This window comes from Mus caroli, unplaced genomic scaffold, assembly GCF_978045245.1.
Source record: "Mus caroli unplaced genomic scaffold, Mus_caroli_1 scaffold_1, whole genome shotgun sequence".
Lineage (NCBI taxonomy): Eukaryota > Metazoa > Chordata > Mammalia > Rodentia > Muridae > Mus > Mus caroli.
The window spans coordinates 129,632,235-129,646,504 of NW_028227256.1; the positions used below are offsets into that span (position 1 = coordinate 129,632,235).

At 49.9% G+C, this 14,270-nt stretch overlaps 1 protein-coding gene and 1 long non-coding RNA gene across 4 annotated transcripts in view; one reads left to right on the forward strand and one right to left on the reverse strand.

Moving 5' to 3' along the window:
- Nucleotides 1–14,270, forward strand: part of Pik3c2b (phosphatidylinositol-4-phosphate 3-kinase catalytic subunit type 2 beta) — a 63,429-nt gene that overhangs the window by 12,920 nt on the left and 36,239 nt on the right. The window contains exons 2-5 of one of the 2 annotated variants that reach the window (XM_085841102.1): nucleotides 6,897–7,914; nucleotides 10,981–11,081; nucleotides 11,880–12,034; nucleotides 12,307–12,427. In XM_085841102.1, coding sequence (XP_085697228.1) covers nucleotides 6,985–7,914; nucleotides 10,981–11,081; nucleotides 11,880–12,034; nucleotides 12,307–12,427 — 1,307 coding nt within the window. In that variant the 5' untranslated portion in view covers nucleotides 6,897–6,984. Of the gene's footprint in view, nucleotides 1–6,896; nucleotides 7,915–9,201; nucleotides 9,627–10,980; nucleotides 11,082–11,879; nucleotides 12,035–12,306; nucleotides 12,428–14,270 lie in introns of those variants that run through there. The other variant, XM_085841104.1, reaches the window with a different exon arrangement.
- Nucleotides 2,558–9,072, reverse strand: LOC147006122 (uncharacterized). 2 transcript variants are annotated; one of them, XR_015047774.1, is made up of 3 exons: nucleotides 8,960–9,072; nucleotides 6,519–6,587; nucleotides 2,558–2,696 (listed from the first exon to the last, which is right to left on the reverse strand). It is a non-coding gene; the product is annotated as an uncharacterized LOC147006122 (long non-coding RNA). The 2 variants fall into 2 exon arrangements; XR_015047776.1 differs by lacking the exon at nucleotides 2,558–2,696 and adding an exon at nucleotides 3,517–3,706.

The following is a 14,270-nucleotide window of genomic DNA, read 5'->3' on the forward strand; positions in this document are numbered from 1 at the left end:
TCTTGAACGTAATCTCAGAGAAGAGTCACAGGAGGGAACTGGATTGGGAAAGCTATGCCCCAAAGCACGTGCTTACATCAAGTCAAGAGGTATTAAATGCACAGGGATGCACGTAGGGGTGACAGGGAAAAGAGCGAGAAAGGTCTTATTACTGAGGCCAATAGAGAGCCATTGAGGGTTCTAAGCAGGGAGTGAAAGGATCCAATCCACACTTTAGAAAGAACCCCCCAAACCTTGAAGAGGAAGTGACTGTAGCAGGCAGGACTGAGGAGTCTGTTGTAGTAGCTCAGGAGAAAGAAGAACAGGGCTGGAACCAGGACTGTGGCAGTTAGGACAGGAGGATGTAAACAGAGTCACAGCCTGTGATGGGACTGCAGATGAAAAAGGAGGGCTTTCAGAATGACTGGAGGGGCGGGCGTCTAGCCTGGGATTCGGTAGTGCCATTGGGGGGGGGGCGGTGTCTGGGATGGGAGTAGAGAAGAAAGGAGCTGGGGGTTTGGGTTTGGCCCTTTGGGTTTTGAGGTATGGGTGATCACATGACATGAAGGAGGAATCCACATCTGGAATTATCAGCGTGAGAGTGGTGTGGACAGGAACAGGAGTGGATGAGGCTGTAAGTGGAGGACAGGGGCATGAGCAGCAGGCTGAGGATGGAGGTTTGAGTCCGCACCGGTTGGTGTTTGATGGCTCAGCCAGAACAGTCCTCGCTCTGCAAGGCTGCTGACCTGAGTTTGATTCCTGGACCTCACACAAAGGTGGAAGGAGAGAACAAACCCCTAAAAGTTGTTTTCTAACTGCCACACATGGACTGTGGCACATGCATGTGTGTGCGCCCACAGGTGTGTACTCACACATGCCAAACACATACAATAAGAAATAAGTAAGTAAGGAAATAAATAGAAATAGTGTCACAGGACGGGAAGCAGAGGATAGGAGAAGAAGAGAATGAGAGAACGAGAGAGAGAGAGAGAGAGAGAGAGAGAGAGAGAGAGAGAGAGAGAGAGAGAGAGAGAGAGAACACGGAACTAAATGAACCAGAACAAGTGACATCTGGCAGCATGAGACCTCTGTATTGGGCTGCCAAGGTATTTGGGGAGTGGCTTTAGTGGGAGCCCAACAGAGAGAACATGGGAGGGAGCGTTAGGTGCTGTCCATTCTTTCTTGCATCTGAGCTGAGAATGGAGGGAAGAGCTGAGAACCTAAAGCCAAGGGAACTCAGGCTGTAGGTTTTGGCTTTAAGTTGGGAGAGGCATTGTTTATATGCCTGTGTGAAACCCAGCTGAGAAAAGGTCTCAGCTAGAAGGGGGGTGGGGGAAGCTCACGAAACCCAAGGAACATTATCCTGCAGAGGACCAAGTGGGTGGGGCACAAGAGGAAGCCAGTTGTGGCAGTAGGAAACCAGATGGAAGAAAGTTGGGCTTCCTGCAAGTGCGAATAGCATAGTGTGGGAAGAGGCAGGAAGCTGGGAGATGATTGCCCATGGCCTTAGTTTTCCACTTCACAATGGTGCCTAGCTAAGGCAAGCATTAATGCTCTGCTTGTCCCAGCTCAGGCAGAGCTGAAATAGACTCACCTTCTGGATTAAAAGTCTTAAGGTGGGCTGGGGTATAGCTCTGTAGTGTGACAGCTCCATTTAGCCCTATGTTGAACACTCTTCTAGTGCCCTGTAAAAACAATAGGGTACTCTTTTCTGGGACCGTTTTACCACTTTTGGATAACTAAGCCTGGCTATCTTGTCTTGTTCTTCTGACTCCTTTTAATTTCAAATAGCAAGACTCCTTCAGAGTCCATCCACATCCCCCAAGTGGGTCAAAAGTAACCTTTTTTTTTTAAAGAAAAAAATACTTATTTTTATTTATATGAATACACTCTTATAACTGTTTACAGGAAGCACAAGAAGAGGGCTTCGAATCCCATTACAGATGATTGTATGTAAGCCACCATGTGGTTGCTGAGAATTGAACTCAGAACCTCTGGAAGAGCAGTCAGTGCTCTTAAATGCTGAGCAGTCTCTGCAACCCCAGAAGTAACCTTTGAAGAGCTACGGAAGGGTGAAAGATCAGCAAGTGAAGAAATGAGCAGACAGATGCCTTGATCTTTGGGGACTTTGAGAGCGGTAGTAATCACACCTTACATACAGCCACGACTCTGGCCAACTTTGCCAGGGTCCTGGGAGGGCACCTCCGCTGAGGGAGGACCTGTCTCCTATTTTGAATTGAGTGGAACTTGCCACTCAAGAGTCTGATAGGGCTGGGGATGTGGCTTGATGGTAGAACCCAAAGTCCTATCTTCTATCCTTCCATACACACACACAAACACGATACAACACACACACACACATTACACACTCACACATGTATACCACACTCACACCACACTACATACACATACACTCTTCCCATCCTCCACAACAGACCCCACACCACAGATACCACAAATACACCACACTCACTACAAATATACCATACATATATCCCATGCACACATGTTCCCCAACAACCCCCACACACACACCACACACACCACTTATACTCTCATATACGTATACCACCCACAAATACACATACACACACCCCATACACACATAACTAGACTCACCTTGGTGTAGTGGCACACACCTGTAATTCCAGCACTTGGGAGGTAAAGGCAGGAAACCCAGGAGTTGAAGGTCATTTTCAGCTACACAGTTCACCTGCCTGAGTTGTAGAGACACAAGAGTCAACAAAAACTAAACAAAGACACACAAGTGCTATCTGAACTACTTTATTGCTGTTTTCCACTTTATGGTCATGAGGAATAAACATGCCACGTGAGTTTGTTACCCCAGTGTGAGGCTGCCCTGTAGAACAAATACTATCTGATGATACTGATACTTCTGTGTAATCGTGAGCTTCCAGGATGAAGCGACTGCTCCAAACCCCCAACCACAGACATACAGGCCCTAGGATCTCCTAGGAAACTCTTTTATTTATTTTTATTAAATACCATTACCCTACCACAGACCAATGAACTCAGAACCTTTTGAGAGCCTGTGGGCATGGAGCTTTGAACAGTTCCTGTCCTTCTAAGGTACAGCTTGAGAGCCACGCGACAGACCAACCTTGTCTCAGCTCTTTTCTTTCTTTCCTTTCTTTTTTTTTGGGGGGGGGTGGGGGGTTCAAGACAGGGTTTCTCTGTGTAGCCCTGGCTGGTTGGAACTCACTCTGTAGACCAGGCTGGCCTCGAACTCAGAAATCCTCCTGCCTCTGCCTCCCGAGTGCTGGGATTAAAGGTGTGCGCCATCACGCCTGGCCCATCTCAGCTCTTGTTGTGACTTCAGAAGCAGAAGACACCAACCCCGGAATGAGTGGCAGGCTCTTGCATCTAAAGACAACTGGCCTGAGGTTCCTATCTGGCTTCCTTAGGGCCAAGGGATCATCAATATTTTGGCAGATTCTCACCTGTCTCACCTGTCGTTGAACTTTGAGTAATTATAAAGTCTGCTAGGTAGAGCTATGTTGTACATTTATATTTTGCTGGGGTTTAATTGACATGCCATAAACAGCATATATTTAAAGTGTACAACATGATAAGTTTGGCATATGAACACACGGATGATATCACCGACGACCGGCCAGATAATGAATGGGCTGCAGGCATGGCTCAGTGGTAAAGTGCTAGCCTGGCGTGCATGGGCCATAGTTGTGATCTCTGCAGAAAGGGAGGGCTGGAGAGAAAAGCCAAAAAAAGATAATGAGCATATTCATTGCTCCCAAAAGCTCCGGTCTGGCTTTGGTACTCCTTCCCTCTCTTCCGCAGATAAGATCCCATCTGTTTTTCTATTTGCATTTGCAGAAATTTCCTGTAAATGCCGGGAGACAGACCCGGACTCCTGTCTGGCAGGTTCTGTTCAACAGAGTTAATCTGGGACTCATCCACGAGTCTACATTTGTCAATAATTCATTCATTTTCATTGCTAAGTTGCACTAGATGATACATATGTAGATGGATCACTTTTCGATTTGTTTAAGACAGGGCCTTGGGGCTGGTGAGATGGCTCAGTGGGTAAGAGCACCCGACTGCTCTTCCGAAGGTCCAGAGTTCAAATCCCAGCAACCACATGGTGGCTCACAACCATCCGTAACGAGATCTGGCGCCCTCTTCTGGAGTGTCTGAAGACAGCTACAGTGTACTTACATATAATCAATAAATAAATCTTAAAAAAAAAAAAAAAAAAAAAAGACAGGGCCTTATGGAGCTCAGGCTGGGCTTAAGCCTTTTATGTAATTAAGAATGACCTTGAGCCAGGGCGTCGTGGCGCACGTCTTAGATCCCAGCACTTGGGAGGCAGAGGCAGGAGGATTTCTGAGTTCGAGGCCAGCCTGGTCTGCAAAGTGAGTTCCAGGACAGCAGGGCGATACAGAGAAAGAATGACCGTGTATTTAGGATCTTTTTGCTTCCACCTCCTGACTGCTGGGATCCTAGGTGTGTCTCACCACACCTGGTTGTATGTGTTTCTGGGGTCAAACCCAGGGCTTTGTGTATGCTAGATAAACATGCTACTAACTAAGCCCAGTCCCCACCAGGCTTCACATTTTCCAAAGAATTGCCATGTAGGCATTTGGGTCATTTCCAGTTTGGGGATTATCTTAGTTAGGGTTTACTGCTGGGAACAGACACCATGGCCACAGCAACTCTTATCAAGGACAGCATTCAATTGGAGCTTGCTTACAGGTTCGGAGGTTCAGTCCATTATTATTAGGGCGGGTAGCATGGCAGTATATATGTAGGCATGGCGCTGGAGGAGCTGAGAGTTCTACCTCTTGTTCTGAAGGCAGCTAGAAGACTGTCTTCCGGGCAACAAGGAAAAGAGATTCCAGGCCCACCTTCACATGCCACATTTCCTCCAACAAGGCCACACCTCCAAATAGTGCCACTCCCTGGGCCAAGCATATTCAAACCACCACAGGAATATTCTAAGCAAAGCATCTATATTCACTCTTTGAGGTTTATTGTTTTGTTTTGTACTGCATTGTGTATTACCTATTTGTAGTGACGGGTATCAAACTGAGCCTGTGCACGCCAGGCAAGCATTCTACTAACGAGCTACAGCCCCAGTCCTGTATTTAACATCTGTGCACAAGTCTGTGTAGTGCTATGTGCCTGAGTCATACGCAGACGTGTGCTATGCTTGCCTTTGTTGGAAGCTGCCCTTCCCACAGTGGTTATGCCACTTTACGTCCCACTAGCTGTGTATGACTGCATGGGACCTGGCCCCTCTTTTCTGCTAATTTTTGGGTGTTTTGGTTTGGTTTGATACAAGGTTTCTCTGAGTTAACCGTGGCACTCACTCTGTAGACCAGGCTGACTTTGAACTCAGAGAGACCCACCTCCCTCTGCTTCCTGAGTGCTAGGTCTAAAGGTGTGTACCACCATGGCCCTGCTTCTTTTGCTAATTTTAACTTTTAGATTTATGTACTTTTATTGTATGTGTATGAGTGTTTTGCCTGCGTGTATATATGTGCACCGCATATGTGGCTGCTGCCCTGGGAGCTCAGAAGAGGGCATCAGGTTGTCTGGAACTGGAGTTACTGATAGTTGTGAACTACCATATGGGTGCTAAGAACTGAACATGGGTCCTCTGCAGGAGCAGTCAATGTTCTCAGCCACTGAGCTCTCTTTCCAGTCCCTTCTTGTTAATTCTTGTTAGGGACATCTCCCATGTCACCCAGGCTGGCTAGGAATGCCTGGCTTGCCTTTACCTCCTGAATGCTTGGATTATACCCTGTGCCACTATGCCTGGCTTAATTTTTTTTTCATATGGCATTGGGGCTCAAACCCAGGGCTTTGCACCTCCTAGGTCAATGTTTTACCACTAAACCTTGTCCATAGAACCCCTCCCCTTCTAGTTAAAAAATATTTAACTGTGTTATTGTTACTATGTGCACATATAATAGAAGTATGTGAGTGCGGATGGGTATGCTACACCACAGCGTGTGCGTGGAAGTCAAAGGGCACCTTTCAGGACTGGGTTCTGTCTTCTCAGGTGATCTGGTGACTGAACCCAGGTCCTCAGCCTGAACTACTAAACCATCTCACTGTCACACCTAACCTTAATTTTTGAAAGACATTTAGGCCAATGGTTCTCAACCTGTGAGTGGTGACTCCTTTGGGGGTCAAACAACCCTTTCATGTGGGTCGCCTAAGACCATTGGAAAATACAAGTATTTACATTATGATTCATAACAGTAGCAAAGTTGCAGTTATGAAGTAGCAATGAAATAATCTTATGGTTGGGGTCAGCACAACATGAGGAGCTGTAGTAAAGGAAGTATTGAGACCTCCACAGTTCTGATGGAATTCCATCAGAGTGCCACACATTAGGAAGGTTGAGGACCACTGACTTAGGCAGTGCTAGGAATGGAAGCCAAGGCGTCATGCATGCTGGACAGACAGACACTTTCCTGTGGAGTCTGGCCCTAGACAACTGTCCTCTTTGACTGAAGAGACCCTGCCTCCCCTTTACTGATGATAAGTACCTGTTTTTGAAGGACTCGTGAACGCTGTCTTCTGATCTCCACATATGTCCGTGGCATTCATACCTTCCCCTAAGAGCAAACAAATAAATGATTGTTAAGAGGAATAAACCAAGGACCTCTTTCTTTCCTTGGAGCACACATGATGGAAAGAAGGATAGGAATTAGAACCAGAGGTGGAGGCGTATAGAAGGTGGGCTGGATAGCTACAGTAAAGTTGCCCGGGTCTCTCTTTTCCTCTGTCTTTCTGTTTCTTTACCTCTGTTGTGGGCATTGAGGAAATGGATGCTGGCCTGAATTACGTCACTTTGTTGTCACAGTATCTGATTATTGATAAGTCTTGCTTTGTAACTAAACTGCGTTTTTACCTGTTGCCTCCAGGTCCCAAGACAGCATGTACCTGCCCTCCAGGCCTGACACTGGCAGGAAGTAGAAGGCTCTGTCATCTCCTGTGCCCCCCACCCTCATCATGTCTTCCACTCAGGGCAATGGGGAGCACTGGAAGTCCCTGGAGTCGGTGGGCATCAGCCGCAAAGAGCTGGCTATGGCCGAAGCCCTGCAGATGGAGTATGATGCTCTTTCCCGGCTCCGACATCACAAGGAGGAGAGCAGGGCCAAGCAGAACACAGAACCCTCTCTTATCAGCTGGGATGAGCCAGTCTTGGACTTCTACAGCAAGCCAGCAGGCAGGCGGACCGACCTCAAGCTCTTGCGTGGTCTTTCTGGCTCTGATCCCACCCTAAACTACAACTCCATCTCCCCACCAGAAGGGCTCCCCAACTCTACCTCCCAGGATCCACAGCCTGGCCCAGACCCCTGGCAGAAGGGCTCCCTGTCTGGAGACTATCTCTATATTTTTGATGGTTCAGAGGGGAGATGCTCTTTGTCTCCAGGATCAGGTGACACAGATGGCTCTTGCAAGAAACTATCCCCACCTCCTCTCCCTCCTCGTGTCTCTATCTGGGATGCCCCTCCCTTGCCTCCTAGAAAGGGATCACCCTCACCCTCCAAGATCTCTCAGCCTAATGACATCAACAGTTTCTCTTCGGCAGAACATCCACCTGACAAACTGCTAGTGGCCCAGGACCCAGAAGAGGGAGAGCTGCCTGATGGCAGGGGACAGGGACACACGCTGGGGTCTGTGGACTACGATGGCATCAATGATGCAATTACCAGGCTCAACTTGAAGTCCACTTACGACTCAGAGATATCGTCTGATGCTACCAGGGGCTGGAAGGAGGGCCGAGGGCCCCTGGACTTCAACAAGGACACCTCTGGGAAACCTGTGGCCCGGAGCAAGACAATGCCCCCTCAGGTGCCCCCTCGAACTTATACTTCTCGATATGCCAACCGAAAAAATGCAACACCTGGCAATAACCGACGGATTTCTGCTGCTCCGGTGAGGACCTTCCTGTGCATTCGTTCAGAACATAAACTAGTTTCTCTTTGCCATTGCAATTCAGATCTGCAAAATCTCACTTGCCCTTTAGTCTTCCCTTCTGCCCTCGGGGCCCTTGGGCACTTGTTGTGGGGGTTGGGGAGGGATCCAAGCTAGGCTTTATTATGGAAGGCAGGGCCAGGAACATCAGGAATGGTCTGGTTCCTTTTCTAGGTTTACGTTTCAGCTTGATGGCTAAAAGAGCCCTTTTAGGGGCGGGAGTTTTGAAGCCAATAGGTACTTCTTTCTTGAAGTAAGGACGGAGTTAGGAGTCACCAAGCTCACTCTGGCTGTCTCCTGAGGTTCTGCCCTGCTGACCACTGCTCGGCCCTGATGACCACTCATAGCACTCATAGCATTAGCTACTTGTTTAGTGGTCTGTGACCCCATTCAGATCTCCACAACACCCTGTCTGATGCCCCAAAGCCACACAGCATGAGATGGCAGAGTTGGTATTAGACGCTGGTCTCATTCCAAAGTCTCTCCCTTCCTCCCTCTTCTTCTCAACCTCCCTTCCTCACTGCTTTTTATTGTGATAAAAATATATGTGACACGTTTGAGATTGGCCATTAAAAAGTATATAGTTCAAGGGCAGTAAGTGCGGTCATACTGTGGGGGCGTTTACTTTTATCTGTCTTTCCTCACTCTTTCCTCAGTGAAGATATTTAGAAAAAGCCTGACAGTATGATAATTATATATATATGATATATATACATATATCATATATATATGTGTGTGTGTGTGTGTATATATGTATGTGTGTATATATATATAACATATTATATATTCTTCATGTCATCCCAGATGGCTACCACACATATGTGTGTTGATATGTCTTTGGCCCATGAAGTGTCAGGAGTATCTCCAGAAGGGACCTGAAGGCCACCTTATTTTACCCTTGACTTCTGGACACCCTGCTCCCAGAAGCCAGGTGTCCGCGCCATAGCTTCAGACTTGTGTAGCAGTTTACAGCCCACCCCTCTTTCCAGCCCTCTTTCCTCCTTACCCTTTGTCTTAGTGCCTTGGGGCTTTCCCGCCCCATGTCCAGCCTTAGGGATCAATTCCAACTCTACACAGCTGCACGGTCCTTCCTTCCTCTGCTTTTGCAGAGACAGTCCCTCAAAGCCTAATCAGGGTGAGCTGCAACTCCAGAGCTCAGGCTTTTTAAAGGCTCAACTCAGAGGTGGGGCTGCTCCTGCTATTTATAGGGCTGGGAGAGTTCATCACACAGAGCTGGGACTGCTCACAGAGTCGGGCAGCTGGGGTAGGTGGTAGTCACCTTTGTCTTCCCTCCCCCATCTCATGTGTCATCAGAGTACTGAGAGGGAGCCTGAACTGGCCGGGAGTCTCCTTGAAGCAGCAAGGGCAAAGCAAAAAGTTCTTGCCAGTCTCGGGTGGGGGACGCAATGCGGCAGTGGTCCCCCCCACCTCAGTTCGGGGCAGGGGCACAGCCTGCTGGGAGGGGAGACCCCTTGATCTCCGCTCCTATACCCCCACCCCGCCTTCGCCGGGCTTCCGGCCGGAAGGATCCTACTTATCCCAGGCCCACTGAGCCATCTCTGGAAAGGGCTAGCTCCAAATGCCAGCCTGGTACCCCCGCTGCCAGCCTCTGCCTGGCAGACTCCCCCGACCAGCATCGGACGATGCCACCAGGGCCTGCCAGCCGGGCAAACGTAAGTGGCTTTTGTTTTCTTATGGTGCCAGGGAATGGTACAGAAAGGATATGAAATGGCCTTCAGTGGCCATTCTGTTTGTCCCTCTCCCTCCCTGCCTCTCTTGCCCCTCTTTCTCTCCCTGACTCTTTCTCATAGGTTAATTGCTGACAGTGGTACTATTGTTTGGTCTGGAACACAGGCATACGCTTGGCAAAGCCAGGGCCTCACATGCCAACTGCCCCCACTGCCAACTTGCCCCCACTGCTGCCTTCTTCTTCATGTACTGCCACCCCCACCCCACACACACCCAGGGGAGCAAGAGTGACCAGAGGGAGGGACACTTGCAGTCGGAATGTTCACTGAAGAGTTTGCTGCCTTCTGCCCTGGAGGGGCAGGGAGGGCATAGGAACAGCTAAAGGGGTGATGGGAGGTGAGGTGGCACACACTAACCACAGCATCAGACACCCCCATTCCTCCCCAGAGCAGCTGTTAGAACCTGCTGCCTTTACCAGATGTAGCCTGGGACTCCATGGAGCCAAAGCCTCATTCCTGGGCCGCTGCCCTGGGCAGGCCTGTGAGGCCTATCAGTACTAGCTTCTCGTTTGTTCTTCCTTGGGGATCCTTTGACAGTTTCCTGGGTATTTTAGAGCCGCCCCAAATGGGAGATAGTTTGGGGCCTTGTCTAAGGATTCCAGTACTACATGCGTGTTCTGGGAGAGGAAATGAGGCTGATGCGGGCAGGCTGCCTGTAGCCATAGCCACTTAGAACCAGCAAGCCTCTAAGAAGCCTAACAAAGGAGCCCGGCCAGGTTCTTCCCAGCCCAGAGCCCTGCTTTGACACATTGGTCTTCCTCCTGAGAAGTTACAGGTGTCCGAGCCATACCTCTAGCGATGAGCTCAGTCTTAGAGTCTGGTTTCCAGTGCTTTGGCTGTCCAAGGCCAGGCCTCTCTGGGGACCATTTGGGCTGACCACCTGCCTAACCTAGCTCAGCTCACCCCAGTGTCTCTGGGAGCCATCCCATGACAGGCTTTGCCTATGGTGACTCTCAGCACTGTGTTACTTTCTGCCAGATTATGGCCACACTGAGCTGGTCAGACATGTACCCCTCACAGAGCAGGTTTGACCACTCTTGTCCACTGCTACAGCTTCTGTTCTTAGCCCAGGTTTCAAATCCTTTTTTAGTTTGGTCTTTGGTGTCCTAGGTTGGCAGATAATATATTTCTGGATTTCATGTGGGGTGTGTGTGTGTTCATTTTAATGCTACATTGAAAGCCCTTACACAATAGGCTGTGGTTTCACATCTTGGGAGGCCCTTCAGAGAAAGAATTCCAGAGAGGGGGAAATGCTGAGTCAGCTGTTTTTCCTTTTAAGGTGGGCTCTCGGCCCCACACTGTCACCAATGGCCACGAATTGTTTGAGGTCTCAGAGGAGAGAGATGAGGAAGTTGCTGCATTCTGCCACATGCTGGATATGTAAGAACTGAAGAATGGGATGGGGGGGGGGGAGGTTTCCTGTGTGTGTGTGCACGCGCGTGCGCACGAGTGAGTGAGTGTGTGTGTGGTTGGGAGGATTCTGGGTCTCTAGAGGAAGCTACCTGTTCCTTTAAGAAGGAGGAGGAGCTATAGTAAATAAAATTCCAGAGTGGGACCCTTCTCTTGCAGGCATCTGAAGGTTTTTATGAAATCTTAGAAGTTTGCCAGGCGTGGTGGTACAGCACTTGGGAGGCAGAGGCAGGTGGATCTGTATGAGTTTCAGGCCAGCCTGGTCTACATAGCAAGTTTCAGGCCTGCCAAGGCTACACAGTGATACTCTGTCTCAAACAAAACAAACAAACAAACAACAGAAACGTTCACATTTTTAGTAAAATTCACAAACCTTGATCAGTCTAATTGTCCTCTCACTTCAGACCTTGACCCTCAGCTGGCCTTAGGAGCAAACATACCACTCAGTGAAGGAAAAAACTTCCCATGTACGGAAGAGGAAGGAAATAGATTGCTAACTACTTATTGGTTAAATTCTTTTAAACTTAGTGTAGAAAACTCCTTTTTGAGCTCTTGCTACTGTTACACTGTGGGGATTGGTTTGTGACTGTAGCAGAGATGACCAGAAAGACTACAGCCCCAGGGCTGCCATCCCTCTGCCCCAGCCTAGCCCACAGGTCAGGGGGCTCAGCTGAGTTGGGACAGAAAAGCCAGTGGGATTTTGGGAGCGAGGGGCCCTGCCGACCCTCTGAAGATACAGCGAGTCCTTCCTCCTTTCTTCCTATACAGCCTTCGAACGGGCTCTGATATCCAGGACTATTCCCTAACTGGGTGTGTCTGGAGCACTGTCACCCCAAGCCCAGAGCATCTTGGGGATGAGGTCAACCTGAAGGTGACAGTGTTGTGTGACAGTCTCCGGGAGCCACTCACCTTTACCTGCAACTGTGAGTTAGTCGGGGTTACACCAGTGGCCCTAGAGCTGAGGCAGGGAGGACTATTCGGGACTTTGTTTCTCACCTCACTCTGTCGCCTGAATGAAGACCTTTCTGAAAGGACAGCTGTCTGAGGACATAGTAACTTCGCTCCCACCCCAAGCTTATCTGACTGTCGATGGGTTCTAGAGACCACTTGGCTGGTGATAAAGGAACGAGGTAGAGAGGGTCTGTCCCAGTTGCCCGATGTCACTGCCCTCGCTCTTTTGCCTTACCCGTTCCAGGTTCCTCCACCGTGGACCTGCTCATCCACCAGACCCTCTGCTACACCCACGATGAGCTGAGGGAAGTGGACGTGGGCGACTTTGTGCTGAAGCCCTGTGGGCTGGAGGAGTTCTTGCAAAAGTGAGTGAATGGAGCCCGGGCCTTGTGAGACTGAGGTGACACTTGCCTTCTGGCTGGGAGAACGAGGGAGGCTCTTAGAGAGCTGTTCTTGGCTCAGTGTTTGCTGCTCTTCCCTAGCCCCGCAGTCAGGACTCTCTTTCTGGGCACATTCTCAGCCACGTCGCACTTTTCCCCGGGAGCTCCATCCTCCAGCTGGGTTGGCCGGATCCTGAGCCAAAATCTGCCGTGGAAAGAGCTTGGAGCTGAGATGAAGCAAAGATGAGGTCGTCTCTGTGTGCAGGCTTCTGCTTGCGGAGAGACGTGCATCGAATGTGGGGGCAGGTTAGGGGCAGCAACAGGTGGCCTCTCCTACTCTAGAGGGCATGCAGCCACTGGGCAGAAATACCCGTATAGAACCAAAGGGAGACATCACAATGGCTCTCGTGGCTTTCTCTGCCTTTAATTCCACTGGCCTATGCAGCTGTTTAGCCTCCCCCTAGGCCGGCTTCCAGCTCCCTCAGCCAGTGCCCTCTACAGAAAGCAGCCTCCCTGGAAAGTGTGATGTGGGACCAGCTAAGAGAAGCCCTCTCCACTACCCTGAACTGTGGAAACCTGGGGTGGGGTAGGCAGGGTTCCCACCCCAAGGCTAGGATGGTGTGGCAACAAACATCAGGAGTTCTGCTGACCTCCACCCATGCTGCCCACCATCCCTGTCCCCCTTGGAGGAACGAGACAGACAAGGCCTCTATCTCCCCCCCTCAGTGGTTCCTGTGCGCATTTTCCCTGGAGCAAATCTAGATGGAAGCTTAGTTGTCTGTGGTTAGAGCTCAGGATTGATAGAACTAAAGATTCATTTCTTGACGGATTGTGTCAGCATTAGGGATAGTGGCCACTCTCTGGCCTCTGTATCCTCATCTGGAAGCTGAGGGAAAGGAACCAGGCCTGTCATATAATTCCAGGGCATCCACAAATGCATTCCATGATGTGTTCACTGTATTCTTGCCTCCCTCTGCTAGAGGGGCAGGGAGAGGTCCTGGAAGGCAGGGTCTCTTGGAAGTGCCAGTGCTGGGCCCAGGGCTATCGTGGGTAAACAGTTTACACTCAGTTCTGGCTTTCCATTGACCAGCTGTGAAGCCTGCTCTCCAGTGTTGGGGATGTAGCGGTGCTAGAGATGAGGCCTAGCATGGGTGAAGCCCTGGGTTCCATCTGTGTGTGTACATGCACACAGAGGCAGAGGCAGAGACAGGCAGACAGACAGACAGACAGAGAAAGACGGACAGAAGGGATGGAATTAAAGAGGACCTCATGAGCAGTCAGTGGATACCAGCAACAAAGAACCAACCCCAGAGGAGGACTCCTGGGACTCCCAAGTATACAGATGCCACATTCTCCCTGTAGACTCCCAAATCCAGGAGCCTTGGAGTCTCAGAGGTAGTAGGAATGTCAAGTGGAATATTTCCTGTGACATGACACAAGGCAGTGAGTGGTCCTTGGGTCACGCCCCCCTCACTCCGACCCCAACTTGTGCTGCACAGCAGAAACCCTTTCACCAACAAGTAGAAGTCACTGGGGCCTTGACTCTCTGGCTCTAACCATCTACTGTGCATAAAAACATAGTGCTGGGTCCTGGGTGGAAAGGGCCCTCTGGAGTTTCCAGAGAATTGCTAGTTCCCAAGGAAGCCCTCGGGATTGTTTCACTGAGCTGGAGGGGCCGATACTGAAGGGGAGTGTTGCTCCAGGATGCAGGCAGCTCTGTGATAAGAACCTTGAGACAGTCCTAAGGGAGGCTGGGTTTCCTGCTACCTCCCCCCTCTCTACCACTGCTCTCGCTCTTCCTTCCTCACAGACCCTCCCGCAGGCCCGC